We start from the raw sequence: 17,541 nt of genomic DNA, 5'->3' as shown, positions 1-17,541 counted from the left end.
ATAAAAAAAAAATCATTTTTTTAAAGTTAAAACAAACTGACCCAATATTTTTAACATTGTTAATATGTTTTTTTTTTAATATGCCTTTAAAAAGAATTGGATTGGGAGAATCGTACATAACCTGACGGAGCATCTTCACGCGTACCCTTGATCAAAGAATGCGCCGTGCCACGTACCGGTTTCTGAAAAGCGAGAGGCCACGTTGGCTCTAAACGACACCACAAAATGAAACGATCCGTACATCGGTAACCGGATACAACCCGTTGCCATTGCCACGCAAGCAATATTGGTCCACATTTGACAACTGGCAACACTTTTTTACGGATGAAAAACCCAAGCCAAACGAGTTTGTGGGTGAGATTTCACTTGGAAGAAAAAAGACCCCCAAAAATATAATAAATAAATCATAAAATAAAGCCAAAAAATAAATAAGAAAAACTGCAAGTTGGGTATTCGTACTATTCGCCACTAAATTAATGACACTTGTCATAATCTAACGCTGTTTCCCTCTTCAAGCTGTAACGACCTCAAATTAAAATTGATAATAAAAAAATAAAAAAATGGTGAGAAATTGTAGTGGCTGAGATTGGTTCTCATTGTTGAACTGTTGTATGTGGATGCTTCTAGTTCGTGTTGAAGTTCTATGTATGTTGCTTCCTCTAGCACTCTCATTCTTCTATTGTTGCTGCTTCTACTACTATAACTGCAACTGTTTCTTCTCTTCTTTTTCTCATTTCTCTTTTCTCTTCCATTTTGATTCTTCCTCCGATCTACATATTCAGATTCGCTATTGCCGGTTGCCGGAAATGAATCGTCCGGCGAGTTTCCGGTGAATTCACGCACTTCACATGCACGATCGCACTTGCAAACTTCAACATGGTTTTACTTCGAGGTACTTATTGTTCTCCTTTTTAGGAAAGTAGATTAGATTTGGTTATTTCGCATCTTTTTCCTTTTTCACTGTTGGTTAATTAATTTTCTGGATTGGAATAAACTCGTTCAGTTGATTTGAACTTCGCTTGATTTGTGTTTAATTTTTCTGGATAATTGAATTTGCAGTGACAGTGAACAGTGAAGTATATGTATATTAATAATTATATATAGTAACTCGAAGTATTTTCAGAGTGAAATTTGAACTTTGAACTTTGACTTTTGAACATACAAATTTGAAGTGATGTGATATACTGATTGTTGTTTTTGATTTTGGAAGGTTTTGGCGCTGTGGAGTTTGTTTTGGTGAGAATCTTGATTAAAGAATTTTCTAGCATCTCTCTATGTTGCGGTGGATTATTAAAAAAAAATTGATTCTATTATTTTTCTTTCTTTCAGTAATTTGATTTGTGGATTATCTTGCTGGTTCCTTGTGAATTTGGGATGTTTATAGTTAATAATTATTCATACCAAACAGAGACGGATCTCTACCTATTTTTCTTGCTTTCTGTTTATTTTGCAGTAACATCAGCTTTTGCTTACTTTCACCACAACGGCTTTACTATTTGCTGTGCTTCATGTCACAAAAAAAGAAAGGAGTTCTTTTTACTTACTTTTTATCAGGGAAGATCTGAAGCAGCGTTATCTTCACACCTCCTGTGATGGATTTATACTCCTCTGGTGAAGAAGTGGTTGTTAAGGTCAGTTTATTTTGGTTGATTGATAGATAGGGAAACTTTGATTTCTTAAAGTTAATAAATGAAGTTTATCATCATCATCATCATCTAAGTAGATGCTAATATATTTGCAGACAAGAAAACCATATACAATAACAAAACAAAGAGAACGATGGACAGAAGATGAACATAATAGATTTCTAGAAGCCCTGAAGCTATATGGGCGAGCATGGCAGCGCATAGAAGGTAATAGTTTGTGACATATATATCCTATGTTATTAGTTTCTTCAAAAGCATAACTAATTTTGTATTTCCAAATATTCTAGATATATCCAGACTCGTAATATTGAGATATCTTATTAGGAAATGGCACTAATTGCTCTCTTTATTGGATCATATCTTAATTGGATCTCACTTTTCCCTTCCACACCTTGCCCCCTTTGCTGATGTTTTACTATTGTCAAGCAGAGCATATAGGAACAAAAACTGCTGTGCAAATCAGGAGCCATGCGCAAAAATTCTTTTCAAAGGTTGATTGGTACCTTCTCTCACCTGGGATTGTATGCTGAATGTTTTTGTTATTTCAATTGAAATTCATGCTTTCTTTTGACCTGCTGTTGATTGTTAATAATTTAGCATATTATTTGACTCACTTTACTCAACATAGTTCCCATTTCAAAGGTATGAAGTAGTGCTGAGGTCTCAAATTATAAATCTAAAAAAGCGCTAAAAACATAACGAACTTTCTTGACGAAGTTCCACAGCGGCAACACTGAAAACCACAGTTTCTTCAATATTAAAATAGTATATTGAAAAATCTAGATACCCAGTTTCCAAAAACAAAGATGCATCGAGTAATGGATTGAGATAATAAATTAATTTGTTGAGTTGAAATCCGGAACCTTGAGCAATAAGAATGGAGAGACAGATTATAGAGATGTGATAGATGTTCTTTAAGTGAAAATCAAATTGCATCTTTGTAATTAATTGTGAAAACATATAAAACTAAAAATGAAAAACAAACCAATCATACCCCTAAAACTGATAATCTTTTCATATTTATAGTTAAAAAAAAAAAAAAATTTAACATGGAAGCTTTTTTATATAGTAGGTGATGGAGAATGAGTGACGCTTCTGTACACTTGATAAGCCACCATCCTTTGAGTCTGACTATCCTAAGAAAGTTATATTTTTACTAACAAAACAATATCTTGTAGTGCCTATAGAAGAACTCACCCAATTTGAGTTACTAGATGTTATCTTTGCTTAAGATGCTCCTTTATGCATCCCAACGAGTGTCTCTTGGGGGAGACATGGAACTATTCCGAGAAATGCAACGCAGAGCTGCACAATTTACTAACAAGCTTCTTTTGCAGCTCTTAAAGAACTTCACCATCATCTGATGGAAGTTTCACACCAGTAATCATTGAAATGCCACATGCTCCTGTAATAACAGTCATTTAAGGTTTTACTAAGTCAAGGATATTCTTTATTTGAGACAAAAAATTACTCTCCTTGCCCCATGCTAGGTCAATACCCAAGAAATGCTTCAAACCATCAAGATCTATAGAATGGAATAGTATTTAACTAAAATATCCTAATAATGTTATAATAATTTTGAGGTGACACATTTTCGGCTTCTTCTGCTGCATTTTCCTCTCACTCAGACGCCCCTCATCATCCATTTTTCAACACTATTTTCATAGCCTCTACAGTTTTGTTTCTCTCGCCTGTATTACTTGGCTTAGCCCTATGTTACCCTGGGCATATGCTCTCAAATAAAAGTTAAAGGGAGTGGTCAAACACATCCCTTTCCTAACCTTTCCCTAGATTCTGAGCTTTTTGTAAGGCTGTCCTTTCAATTTAATATATATTAGCTAACTCAATACACACTTGATTACTCTGCCGTTCTGTTAATAATGATATTATGTCTATGATCGGCATATGTATGAATGATTGGAACATGATGTGGTCTCAAGTATCATTTCAACTTTCATCACTGGTTGCTTGTGTCATTATGATGCTAACATTTCAAGGTTTCTCCTACTAATAAAGCTCGTGATACATGTCTTCCCAAATTCAAAACCATTCTTAATAAAATTCTTTGCGCATTTATGATATTTGTCTTTCTAGTTTCAATCCTTTTTGACTTCATAAGTGTATTAGTCATAACACCTTGTGCTCACACACCACAAAAGAATGGTCCTACCGAAAGAAAGAATCGACACATGGTTGAAACAACTCAGGCTCTTCATAATAACAATAATAATACAACAACAACCAAGTTTTATCCCACTAAGTGGAGTCGGCTCCATGAATCAAATTACGCCATAATTTTCTATTCAAGACCATGTTCTAGCTAATTCTAAGATCTTTCTTAATAGTTTCTCTTATAGTTTTTTAGGTTTTCCTCCACCTCTAGTTGTTTGACTACTCCACATCTGATCTACTCTTCTTACAATAGAATCTACATGTCTTCTCTCTACATGTCCATATCACCTAAGCCTATTTTACACCATCTTTTTTATTATAGGTGTTACCCTAACACTTTCTCTAATATTGTCATTTTTAATTTTATTATGTCTAGTCTTACCACACATCCAACACAATATTTTCATCTCTGTTACCCTTCATTTCTTCTCGTGTTACAATCTGTCCTATACATAATCATCGGTCTTACCGCTGTCTAATAAATTTTTTCCTTTATCTTGAGTGGTACTTTTGTGTCGCATAAACCTCCTGAGACCCTCCTCCATTTCAACCATCCAACTTGAATTCAATGGTTTACATCCCATTTTGTTTCTCCATTGTTTTGTATTACATACTCAAGATATTTAAACCACGTGATCTGTGATATGATATGGTCTCTAACTTTCACCTCTACATTTGGAACCTTCTCATTTTTCTAAACAAGCATTCCATATTATTCGTCTTACTTCTGCTTAGACGGAAGTCATATGTTTATGAAATTCATACATAGAATTATATCTCGGTGCTATCTCTTGGATGTGCTCTGTGTGTACATTTAATAGGTTAACCGGTGACGCGCTTCTCATAATAGGTTATCTTAGCAACCACTTTCCTTCCTCTATTCTTCATAGTTAGGTCAGGTTTCCTACACTCTATTTATGGCCTAACAAGATCGCTTCCTTGTTATCTCAGAGTCTTTGGTTGAAAATGTTTTGTTCAAGACTTCACTCTAGGTAAAGATTCGTTAAATTTTATCTTCAACATCAACTTTATATTGTCATTGTCTCAGCTGATGCCATAATTTTTAGACCTCCCCTTCCTTTCTTCTTTTGTTGTATTTGATGCCAATTTCATTGTTGACATTCTAGATATTCCACGCCTTGATATGCCTCTAGTAATTGCTTATGCAGAGCACCTCCTTTGCTAACTTACCAACAATGAAATCAAATTCCAACAAAACTTTATTCAACTGATCCTCTAGCCTCATCTTCTGCTCCAACCACTCTCCCACCTACACCATTCACCCGAATTTCTCATTGGATTTACATGTATTCATTCCTCTAGCAATCCTCATCCTTTCCAGGTTTGCACTTGTATTTGTGATTACTTATCTCTTTCCTAGTCTCTGCTTTAGACTGTGTTTATTCCTAAGCCTATAGGTGAAGCCATAGGAGATCTCAAGTGAAGCTAGATGATATTGGATTAAATGGAAGCATTACACTCCAACAACAATTGGGAGCTTGGTGTCATACCTTTTGACAAGTCTGCAATTGGTTTTATAGGGTGAGGGTTGGACTAGTCACAATGATGGTTAGATCTTTAGTCTAAATTACGGGGACACCTTTCCCATATGGACTAAATGACTTGCATGTCTCTTTCTTATCATGGATGTTATGCATCATTGGCCTATTAACAAGCAAGATATTGCACATATTGCATGAAGCAATTTGTACCCAGGTTTTATAATTTTTGGTCATTCTCGCTTAGTCTCCCTTTCTGTAGTTTGAAGCACTCTCTTGTGCTTGATTTGGATGTTTAAAATTTGCCTTAATATAATTTGGCATTTACAAGCGTGAACTTGATCACTCTTCCTTCTCCGTTCATTCTCCTTTTGTTTGATGGATTTGTTTTGTTGTTTATGTGATGGCGTCGTCATTAATGGTGATGACATGGATGATATATGGAAGGTGCAATCCTATCTATTCAAATAGTTTTAGATTATAGACTAAGGACCTCTGAAATACTTTGAATGGATTGAAACTTTGCCATCTTTTTTTTCGAAACTGACAAAAGTATGCTTTGAATATTATTACTAAGATTAGTATAATAGATTGTCATCCCATTGATGATATTCCTATTGTATGAAGCCTAATGCCAAGCTTCTTCTAAGTCAGAGGGAGTCTTTAAACAATCGGAAAATATATTGGTAATTTGTGGCTAGATTCAACTATCTCAATAAATCTGATATCACCTTTTAGCTAGTTTCTAAGTGCTTCTTGGGATGCTTCAGAAACAAGGATGATATGAAGATAAAGGTGTTGGAATTTCCATCTTCATTGTGATCCGCCACTAGTCGCCTAATTGCGGCATATGGCTTGCCTTCATTGCAGCCTCCAATGTCTACAATGTGTTTGGTTTGAAAGGGTGGATTAAGTCCCAAATTGCGATATGATATGTGTAGTGTTTATAAAGCTTGGGAACCCGCACCTTACTAGTCGGTTTTGCAGGGTTGAGTAAGTGTAGTCAAGATCGAGTTTTGTATCTTAAGATCTTATGATCTTACGTGCTGAGGTTGCCTTTTAGTGCTACGATCGGAAAATGATCTTTTTTCGTGCACACATGATCAAAATCGAGCTTTCTAGAGCAAAGTTGTAATAAAAATAGTGGTGTGCCTATTTTTTGGACTGTTTGACCGGGTCGGGTTTTTTAAGTGAAAACCTGGTTATTAATTAGGTTCTCCCTCCAAATCCTAAAACAGAAACAACTTCATCTTTCACCATAGGGGCTAGTACCTTTGCAACTTTCAGGCTTCATCTTTTCATCCCCATTCTGTTTTCCCCTCTTACCCCTTTATTATCGTCGCTGTTAATCTTCACGGCAACGGCGAGTTCTCCCTCTACCATCAATATTCGTGTTCATCTTTTCCCTATCACTGGTCGCATTCTTCTTTTCCCATCATTTTGCTTAACACTATTTTCTCCCCTCTGTAACGGCTGCAAATATATATATGAAATTACCATTTTCTCTTTCGGTAGGATTTTATGTGACGTGCTACCATCCTATTTTTACGATCTTTCACAGGCCGTCCGATCATACTTAAGATCTCGTGTTTGACTACCTTGGTTGAGTTAGATCTATCCACACATTCTTAAAATGTTATCAGAGTCTATCCTAAATCACTTGTTGGATTTCCCGCATCAACCACGATTCGGTATGAGGCTCGAACGTGAGGGTGTGTGTTGGAAGTTCCGCCCTTAGTCACCTAATTGCGGCATTTGACTTGCCTTCTTTGCCGCCTCCAACACCTACATTATGTTGGGTTTGATTGGGTGGACTAAGTCCCAGATAGCTTAGAGATATGACCATGTAGTGTTTATAAAGTTTGGGCAACCCTCAACTTTCAAGTCTGTTTTGTAGGGTTGTTTATAAAGTTTGGGCAACCCTCAACTTTCAAGTCTGTTTTGTAGGGTTGAGTTAGCCCACGCATTCTTAAGAAAAGGCAATGGCATTGTAACATGTTTCTCAGTTACTGACTAGGTAGGATCACCATCAAATACGAGATCCATTTTTTTTGTATTTTGTTCTGTTTGGAAGAAATTTGCAGCAAGAAGTAGAGCATTGTTATCAGATCAATTGCAAAAATTGAATAACTTGCCATGGTTGTAGCTGTGTGCAAACTTACTCGACTTGGGAAATCATCCTACAATTGAAATTGGGAGATATTTGGGTCACAACTTATCTATAACCCACGCTACACTTTACATTACATCGAATTCATCTCTCTATTAACGATGGTGCATCGGGGTAAGTCACTACTGGTTGGCTGAAATGTTCATCAAGTCAGTTCCCCCTATTTTTTTTATTCAACTTCACTAGAATTTGTACAAATTTTCAGATCTAAGTTGGCTGGATAGCCGAAGGAATGACAATTGGGTGGGCACATGATTTGTAGAACCTGATACTTTTGTAAAAAAAATTGATTTGTGGAGAGATTTTTAAAAGTATTACCGAGCTTAATGAGAATATTTTTCTTATTCTTAAATTTGAGAAATAATTGAAGATTAATAACTCACTACAAAAAGAAACATTTTGAAATGCTTTTCATCTAATTCTTCTGTTTGCAACAATGGTCGAAAAACTTGATCCGATGATAAACTAAAATTTGTTCAAGACATTGCTTTTGGGGTATAATGCTCACATTCGGTAGTGATGGAGATCCACCACTGAGAGAACAGTGTTCAGTTCTAAATACCACTAGGTATATTGTTAACTAGTATTCATAAGGGAAAGGTCCAATTCACCCTCCCCAACTTAGTGTCATGTGTGGTTTTGAAACTTCAAAATTGTGAAATAAAATCCCCTTCCTTACCAAGTCTGCAATTTAGTAATTTGAGGGGTCCACTTAAGAAGGAAAGGCAACAATTTTTTTTTGAGCAACCTGAACCAGATCTTATCATCTGGTATCAGAGCTCGAACAGGAATATGGAAATCAATAACTGGTGAGTTCAAGAATGGAATCAAGATTGGAGACTTTGGAGCGATCAGTGGTGAATGGGACCCCCAATTCCAGAATTGGTTCAAACCAAGATAAGAGGCACCAAATAACTTAGAGTGTCAAACGAAATAAGCCGTGTATGTGTGTGTGTTAGAAGGAAAAGATGTGTTCTGGTGGATTGGAAATTAGTGAGGACTAGTATTGAGGAGAGTCTTGGATCTCTTGAATTTCCGAGGAATGTGTGTTGTGTTCATTGAACAATAATTCATTTCTTCTAAATCATATTTGAATTAAAAAATAAAATAGCAAAATGCCCTGTGATCTTATTCAAAATGCCCTGTGATCTTATTATGTGCTGTTTTGAGATACAACCAACCTCTTTTACTTATTTTGTATAAAAAAATAAGTAACCACTTGTCTCTGAAAATGTTGCCTAGAAAATAAGTGAAAAGTTGATGGCATGCATCTTCTACACGTCTGTTTTTTTTTCGAAAACAAAAACGTTACACTGTCTCAGCACAAGCACAAAAATGTAAGAGTTGATCAGTAAAATTGGATACTTAGTTGCTAGTAATTCAACCTTTCTTCCAGTTTCAGAAAAACTTAAGTGGTACTAGTTAAACTATTTTCAGTCATGTAGTATGGACTGAGGGGGAGTTTGAGTAAACAACTTAATTATTCATTTCTTTAGTAAGCACATATCATATAAGAATATATGTACAAATTGTTTTTTTTAATTGAAGAGAAAATGAGGGTACACTCTACACAGTGATGTATACGATGTTTCTATAAGCTATCTTGGGGAGCATATGAAAATAAGCTGAACATATATTGTATACATATCATAATCTATTTCTTTAAGCTCTTTCAAAGACTGACGCGAATTATGTGATAATATAAGTTCAAATAAGTTATTCCAAATGTCCCGAGTGCTGAGAAGAAAATTTGGATTGAAGAGTTGTTGTGCTTGATTCGTTAATTTGATTTTAAAAGCAGAAGATCATTTACAGGATTAAATATACACCTGATATGGATGCCCATAACGGGCCTCTGTTTCTCGCTCTAATACGTTATCTGGAATGTTAGTTGTTGTGCTTTAAAACCACGTATGTATTTGATTTGGTTTTACACTTGAAATCATTGGAACGTTAGTGTTAGAGATATTATGTAAGTCTAGATGGTATTTTGGGAATCAATGCTCTACTGCTCCAGTTAGTGCTTTTCAAATAAATTTTGTAGAACTTCACTTGCTAAGCATATACTCGTACAACTTTTACTTTCAGTTGGAGAAGGAAGCTATTGTAAAAGGTTCTGCATTAGGACAAGCTCTTGACTTAGACATCCCCCCTCCCCGGCCCAAAAGAAAACCAAGCAATCCTTACCCTCGCAAGACCAATGCTGGCACCCCAACATCACATAGTGGAGCAAAGTATGGAAAGCCACTTATTGCAGTTGCATCTTCACATGGTAAACAAGCAATGGATTTTGAGACAGAATCGCTTCCAGAGGTTAATATTGTTATTTTGTATTTCACTTGTCATACAAATTTTCTGTGTTTTTTCTTTCAATGAAATCATTCTACTCATTCCTTATTTTTTTAGAAGCATAAAGATGAGGAAAGGCCAACAATTGCAAAAGAAAATAATGATGAAAATTGCTCAAAAGTATTTACAATCCTCAAGGAGGCACCTTGTTCATCTGTATCTTCAGCAATCAAGAGTTCAATCTCAATGTCAGTGCCACAAACAAATTGCTGCATCTTAAGGGAGTTTACACCTTCCGTGAAAAATGTAATAACTCAAGATGAAACAAATGAATCTTTTCCTACTACAGAGGTTGAAAATCAGATGTTGGAGTTAGATGATGGTAAACACACACAAAAAACTGATGGCACTTGTAAAACCTCTAAATTGGAGATTTCTCCCAAATCGGTCCAACCTAAGAAATCGGATGATCTTACTTCTGCATTAACAGATGAGATGCAAAGTAATCAGAATTACCCAAGACATATCACTGTGCACGTCGTTGATGGGAACCTTGGAACTAGTACTCAAGACTCCACATTTCAGCCAATAGGAGGAATTAATGGGAAATCTAATCTTTTCACAAATTCAGCTGCATCAAACACAAATGATAGTCAAAATAACATGGCACGGTCATCTATTCCTCAATCATTTCCTCCTTGTCCACCCTTTTCACAACATGGTCATGATGATTACCAATCCTTTCTCAACATGTCTTCTGCATTTTCAAGTCTGATTGTCTCTACCTTGCTGCAACACCCTGCAGCCCATGCTGCAGCAAGTTTTGCTGCTACATTTTGGCCCTATGCAAATGTAGAATCTTCAGCTGATTCTCCAGCTTGTTCTCAAGGAGGTTTTCCATCTAGACAAATTGGTTCACCTCCGAGTGTAGCAGCTATTGCTGCTGCTACGGTAGCTGCTGCAACTGCATGGTGGGCAGCTCATGGACTGCTTCCTTTGTGCGCTCCACTCCATACAGCTTTTGCCTGTCCTCCTGCATCAGCAACTGTTGTTCCATCAATGAGTATCAGCGAAGTTCCACCTAAGACAGAACAAGGAGATATTACACTACAAAATCCTCGTCTGCAAGATCATGTACTAGATCCAAAAGACTCAGAAGCTTTGCAAGCTCAACATTCAGCTTCTAAATCACCAGCTGTTTCTTCATCTGAATCAGAGGAGAGTGGAGATGCAAAGTTAAATACTTCATCAAAGGCCACTATGAATCTTGATATAAACCAACCAATTTCTGAGAACCTTAATGCCAACCAAATGGAGGGCAGGAAACTGGTAGACCGGTCTTCCTGTGGTTCCAACACAACCTCTGGCAGTGAAGAGACGGATGCGCTAGAGAAGAATGGGAAAGAAAAGGAAGACCCCAAAATACCTGATGCAGACCATTTAGCTACTGATCCTAGTAGTCGTCGATATAGAAGCATTAGCAACATTCTTGATTCTTGGAAGGAGGTGTCTGAAGAGGTATCACAGTATATCTTACAATAAAATGTAATTAATGTATTGTATTCATGCATTGCTTGTGTCCTTATGCCAGTGTTATTTACAGGGACGACTTGCGTTTCGGGCTCTATTCTCCAGAGAGGTGTTACCCCAAAGCTTTTCACCTCCTCCTGATTTGATAAATAAGGACCATCAGATGGGCAACATGAAGGATAATGAGGAAAAAGCACACCATAAAGATCACCTTGACAGCAAGAAATGCAGTTCTAGTTGTGACCGGTTGCTGCAAAACCTACCATTTGTACAAAATAACAGTGAGGATGAGGGATTGCTAACCTTAGGTCTTGGACAAGGTAAACTTAAGACTCGTCGAACAGGGTTTAAACCTTACAAAAGATGTTTAGTAGAAGCGAAGGAAACCAGAATTGGAACGGCCTGTAATCAAGTTGAAGAGACAGGTCCCAAGAGGATACGCCTGGAAGGGGGGAGTTCTACATGATGCTTGATATATGCATAGAATCACAGAAAATCCGAGTTTTACGCATTATTTCTAACTCCTCTTGCTCGGTTGTATTGTTTATTTTCTAATTCTGCAGCTCACAAAACTTGTCGTGTAGGTGTGTGTACCATATTAAATTACTACCTACCTACGTTGTGTTACTTTCTTGGACTGATGTTGCTGCAGTTAAAAATTCCGCTAAAATAGCATTAGAGAAGAAACATTAAGTACTGTTTGAGCATTGAAAAGTAATTTATCCGCTAAAATAGCATTAGAGAAGAAACATTAAGTACTGTTTGAGCATTGAAAAGTAATTTATGGTAATCCTTCATTCTATCCCTTTCTTTGTTTAACTTATAGTTGTGTGACATTTATAAACTATTCTCTCCATTTTAAAATTACTATCATTTAAAATTTTTGCACACAGATTAAAGAATGCAATAATGTTTTAAGACATTGCACTTTTACTAAATTAATCTTATTAGTGTATTGAAAGTAGTGTATAGAATAATAATTAAATAATATAATTGGAAAAATAACAATTATTTCTATATTGAAGTGAGAATGACATTTAATTTGAAAAAAAATTGTTTTCCTAATATGCCAGTCATTTGAAAACGGAGGGAGTGTTTTTTTTCTTTCTATTTCAAACACTAATTGAAAGAAAAAATCATACGCATCTGGGTTGACTTGAACTTCTTCTAAAAGAAAGCCAAAAAGGATTAGCAAAAAAACCTTATTGAATGAATGATTGTGTTTTGAAATAATATTAGTTTTATCATGGGAATTGCTCTTTTCGTCCTTTTGTGTTATTTCACACCACAATGACAAGTTCAGACTATCTCTAAAGTTTTGAGATGCATCTTCGGATGCACCTATTTTAGTCAGTTCTCAGATCAAATTGAAGATGTATCCTCATTGTGTCAAAAATTAATCCGGAGATACATCTCCATATGCGTAAAAAGTATTTCTGAAGATTCATCTCGGTAAATTCAATTTATTCAAAAGTTAGTGGGTGATCCGGAGATGCATCCCTTGACATTTTTGTTTCATATATCGCGCTAGACTACCTTTGCCACTTCCTTATTCATTTTCTGCACACACAAAAGAGTTTGCTTCCTCCTCTTAAACTTGTAAGCTCTTTGTCCCATTCAAACTTCTCTTTGTAGCAAGCTTTTATTGTTGGAGCTCTAACTCCTCATTTCTAGTATATCATAACTCATACATTCAATTTAATTCAGTAAATTTTTTAAATTTTTTATCTCTTCTTATGTTTTGATTTGTAGTTAGTTGTTTAAGCTACATTAGTTGTTCTAGGTACACTAGATAGTGGTGTAAACGATTTTGGTAGGCTAAAAGAACAAGAATTGAGGTATTTTTTTACGGTTAGGGCATAAATGACTAGCATGGCTGAGACAATCGCAGATTTGTCCGAAGATGCATCTCTGAATTTGGTATGCATTGTTTTCGGAGATACATCTCTGAAATGGACTCAGGCAAAAATTTGGTTGATTTTGTGAATTTGTCCTGGCATGTTGTTTATAATTGTCTCTGTTTCTAGCGCAGGTGCAATGATTGAAAACAACACTAATCGAATTAGGTATGGCCGCGTGTCCCAAATTGCATCGATACGACGTGAGAGGGCCGCATCGAGGACTATGAGACCACTAATTGTTGATAACTCGTTTGATGATGCATCTACTTTGCAGCCCCGAGGTTCCCACTCATCTAGTTCTCATATCCGACTTTCTCAGGCATATGATGCAGTAGATCCTGAAGTTCTTAAAGCCCCTAAAGCATAAGAGGAAGCCACTACTGATGCTCCTTTAAATAGTTACCCAGGAGACCCGTTTGACACATCCTTACTTCATTTATTTGTCGACCATGCTGCTAGGCATGTATGAGAATGAGAGGTATCTTTATTTTCTTTGAAATTCATATGTTTTCAACTAACTAAATTGATGTTGATGGTGATATTTTCTTTTGACATGGGCATTATTGTTTGAAATATGTAAACCACATCAGGAAGATATTGGAGATAGAACAACCCACAACTGCTTGGTTCATTGACGATATCTGTTATTTTAGTCTTGTCAGTTTATATTTTGCTGCATACATGACCATAAACCATGGCATACAGGTGACTTTTGCTAAAAGGTGGCACTAAGACGTCATCTTTCCACTTTTCTATATGCGAGATGATCATCACCTTGGATGACATCTCATACCTCCTGCATCTTTCCATCAGGGGGATATTACTAGACTATGGGAGGATCGGGCGAGAGGAAGTCATCGTTATGATGGTCGCCCATTTGGGTGTTGACCCTGGTAAGGCCTCCAAGGAGGCAACTGACACTAGAGGTGCTCATGTTAGGTTTAGTTTTTTTTAAATCTTTATAAAAACCATTTTCATGGGGCCTTGGATGCCGAAGGTGATGATATGCAGGTTGAGTATCGCCGACAATGTACATTGACGTGTTATCTCTTGTTCCAGGTTGGCACGTCCATGTTTGTGGACAAAAATGAAACCTATGCCGATGTGGTGTACCTTAAGTACTTCATCGACCTGACTTCGATCCATGAGTACAACTGGGGGCCCGCCTGTTTGGTCTACTTGTACTCGAAGCTGGGTGATGGTTGTCTTTGGAAGATAAAGTAGATGACAGGGAGATGCATGTTGCACGGTATTTTCTTGTTACTAATATTTTCATAATTCATCTGTTACAGTTGTTATTAATTTTGTATCTGAACCATTTTCAGAGATGGATCACCTCTCACTTCCACCACATCACCGGGTGGAAAGTTGCGCCTAGCTACAATGAGAACTGGACACATGTAGCCGCATTTATTATGTACAGGGTGAATAGTGGGATCAAACCATTCAGAGTCTCTCTTGACAGTATGGTACTAGATAATGTTTGCTTCTGTCCATACGAGAGTCATTGCAAGACGCGTCAATTTGACGTTTTTTCCTTATACTACAGATAGCTGGCATGTGGTCATCTCTTATGTATCTTTATCTGCCCGAGCGAGTGATGCGCCAATTTGGCTACTTTCAGATTATTCAGAGACCTCCATATGAGGCCTCTCCTCCAGGTGTCCTCCGCAGAGATCTTGATTTGATACTAGATAATTTCGAGAGTCACTTGGTACCAGAGGACTATCGTCGGGTGCAAATTACTTTTCAGCAGGCTTACGATGAAGGCTACATGACATGGATCTATAGGGTGTCACACCATATAATGACACCATACTGTAAGACCCCATTTTGACCCTAAGATTCCTCATGTTATCTCATCATATGCATTGGCTTTAGGATCACACCTTAGCATCCTCCTTACCTATCATCCATTGGGTTTGCATTGGAAGAGATCAGCAAGCACATTTGATTGTATTATACTTCATTTTCCTTTGTTTACTAACCAAAATTCCAAAAATATGTCTATGTATAGTTTTACTTCTTTTGTAGGTAGTGTGTGCATCCACCAAGGCTTCATCAAGCTCATATCTAGGGTTTAAGACCATCAATGCAAGGAGATTAATCAAGAGATGGTTCACATTGGCTCTATACATCATATATGGGTCCCCATGATCTTCATTTATCATTTTTATCAAGAATTCACCAAGAGTTTGAAGCTTGTTTGCCTTGGAAGCCCTAATTCATCTAGGTATCTTATGTGACTTCATCAGCAAGTTTCTTCAACATTTGATCAAAAATTTCAAGGTATACTTCATTATACATCACCTTATGCATATATGATCCTCCATGAGTCCCAAAGATCATGATAACTTCAATTTTGCAAGTTGGTTCTTGATGGTTGACTAGAGAAAGTCAACTGGCCAAAACTCGGGATCACTAGACCCTATCTCCTACAACTTTTGTCATATGAAAATGATTCCAAGAGAAAAATTACTCCTTATGACATTACAAACAACTTTAGTGTTGAGGTAAAAAGCTAGTTTTTCTTGGAAAGTCATTTTTTATGATGAAAGATTATAGGTCATTTTGTTTGAATCCTAGTTAGGAGGTCAACTTCCAAAGACCATAACTTGATCAATTTTTATGCTATGAAGGCCATCTGTCATACGGTGAACTGGACTTTTTGTGTTTTTTATCGCAATGTCGCGGTTAGCAAGAGTCGCCACCGACTTTTCTTTTATCCAATAAGGAAAGGTGGAAAAGAACAGGAAAGACCTTAATTTAGATTTTGGGTTCGGGAGGTACATTATACAAAGGGAAGGTGTTAGCACCCTTTGTATCCATGGTTATCCATGGGCTCTTAATTGCTCGATCACTTATATTATTTTTGTCTAAAAAAGTGTTTGTGAATTGTTTGGAAAATTGTTTTGAAAAGAGAATTTAACTTTGTAATGATTCTTGTATGAATGTATACAAAGTGGTTATCCCGTTTTAGTTTTGAAAATTGTTTAGAAAAATATAACTCGGTAATGATTCTAGTATGAATGTATACCAAGTGGTGATTTTCTAAAGGCATTTTGAAAGGTGTGAGGTGCAAAAAAATGTTTTAAGTTGTGAGCCAGCAATTAAGAGTTATACCGACCCAAGGTCTTTACGGGCATTTCCTATCCTTATGAGGGTAAAACTGTCCTTATTATTGAGAAATAAGTAGTTTTATCCTTTGGATGTAAAAGGGTCATCGTAGGGTCATCGATTGGTCATTGAAGGCAACAGTTATGAGGATACCTTAGCATTCGAAGGGACTATCATCATTTAACCGTAGGCAACATCGGAGGGTCATCGAGGGACAAAGTTGTATATTCGAAGGCAACATCCGAGGGACTATAATTTATTTTATGATGATTTAACCGAAGGGTCTTTGCTAAGGGTATCCCCACGTTCGCGGGACATGACCGTAATATCGTAATCGTAAGGCAACAAAGAGAGGTCCAAGATCACTTATTCAAAGGCAAAGTTTTACAATTAATTATATAATTAGGATGAAACTCCACATTAAAATTATTAAAAATAATATATTAAAAAATTAATACATTAGAAATTAATACATTAAAAAATTAATTTAGGGTGAAACTCCACAAGGGTATCCCACAAATAAAATGGAATACCTAGCCAATAACCTTTTCCTGGGATATGTGAACCTTTACGAAACTCAAAAAAAAGAAACATGTCAGAACACCAAATCAGGGTGCAATCGAAGATTACACCGGAGAAATATCACAACAATAAATAGGATAGGATGAATAATGCATGGCTATGATAAAAACATAAAAAAAAACAGACTAGAAGAATCAGGTACTGTCTCGTTCGCCTCTGCCTCGCCTAGCGAAGGCCACGGATTTTGAATTTGAAAACAGCCCCATGTTAGGAACTTTGAATTTTATGGCATTTTATCACAGGAATAACATGGTCAAACATTCAGGGTATTCAGGCATATTTAAATTCCCATACGAAAGCAAATTATATATCAACATTTAATCATGATGCATTATATATGTAGATATGGCCAATTGAAAGTATAAACAATAGAGATACGCAAACCTGTTTGCCAATTCAAGGTTGAAGGGATTGACCACTTGTAGTATCGGAATAAGTTAGGCAGCGGGAATTGGACGGCGATGGCTTCGGTGCAGATGGGCTGCCTTCAGGGTTTCTTTACTCTGAATTCTCCGGGTAGGCAGGGTTCCTAGGCCAAAGTTTCTATCCGTCCTTCTCTGTTCTCTCTCTTTCTTTTTCCTCAAGGTTTTGTTCCAAGGAAACCTCAGAGTCAGCATCGGAAAAGCCTAGGCCAT

At 36.6% G+C, this 17,541-nt stretch overlaps 1 protein-coding gene across 3 annotated transcripts; it reads left to right on the top strand.

The window, feature by feature from the left end:
* The first annotated feature begins 496 nt into the window (after positions 1-496).
* Positions 497-12,111, top strand: LOC127132053 (protein LATE ELONGATED HYPOCOTYL). Of its 3 annotated transcripts, XM_051060922.1 has the most exons (9): positions 497-645; positions 783-892; positions 1,211-1,236; positions 1,454-1,631; positions 1,742-1,853; positions 2,076-2,137; positions 9,576-9,800; positions 9,894-11,294; positions 11,380-12,111. In XM_051060922.1, exons 4-9 carry the CDS (start codon positions 1,593-1,595, stop codon positions 11,770-11,772), a joined length of 2,232 nt encoding a protein of 743 aa, XP_050916879.1. In that variant the 5' UTR covers positions 497-645; positions 783-892; positions 1,211-1,236; positions 1,454-1,592; the 3' UTR covers positions 11,773-12,111. The 3 variants fall into 3 exon arrangements, with proteins under 3 accessions (XP_050916879.1, XP_050916880.1, XP_050916881.1); XM_051060923.1 differs by having other exon boundaries at positions 644-892; positions 1,330-1,631; XM_051060924.1 differs by lacking the exons at positions 497-645; positions 783-892; positions 1,211-1,236; positions 1,454-1,631 and having other exon boundaries at positions 1,745-1,853; positions 1,971-2,137.
* Positions 12,112-17,541: the final 5,430 nt, after the last annotated feature.

This window comes from Lathyrus oleraceus, chromosome 3 (assembly GCF_024323335.1).
Source record: "Lathyrus oleraceus cultivar Zhongwan6 chromosome 3, CAAS_Psat_ZW6_1.0, whole genome shotgun sequence".
NCBI classification, from domain to species: Eukaryota; Viridiplantae; Streptophyta; class Magnoliopsida; order Fabales; family Fabaceae; genus Lathyrus; species Lathyrus oleraceus.
Note: the sequence above shows the minus strand (reverse complement) of the source record. Positions and strands in the feature narration are given on the sequence as shown.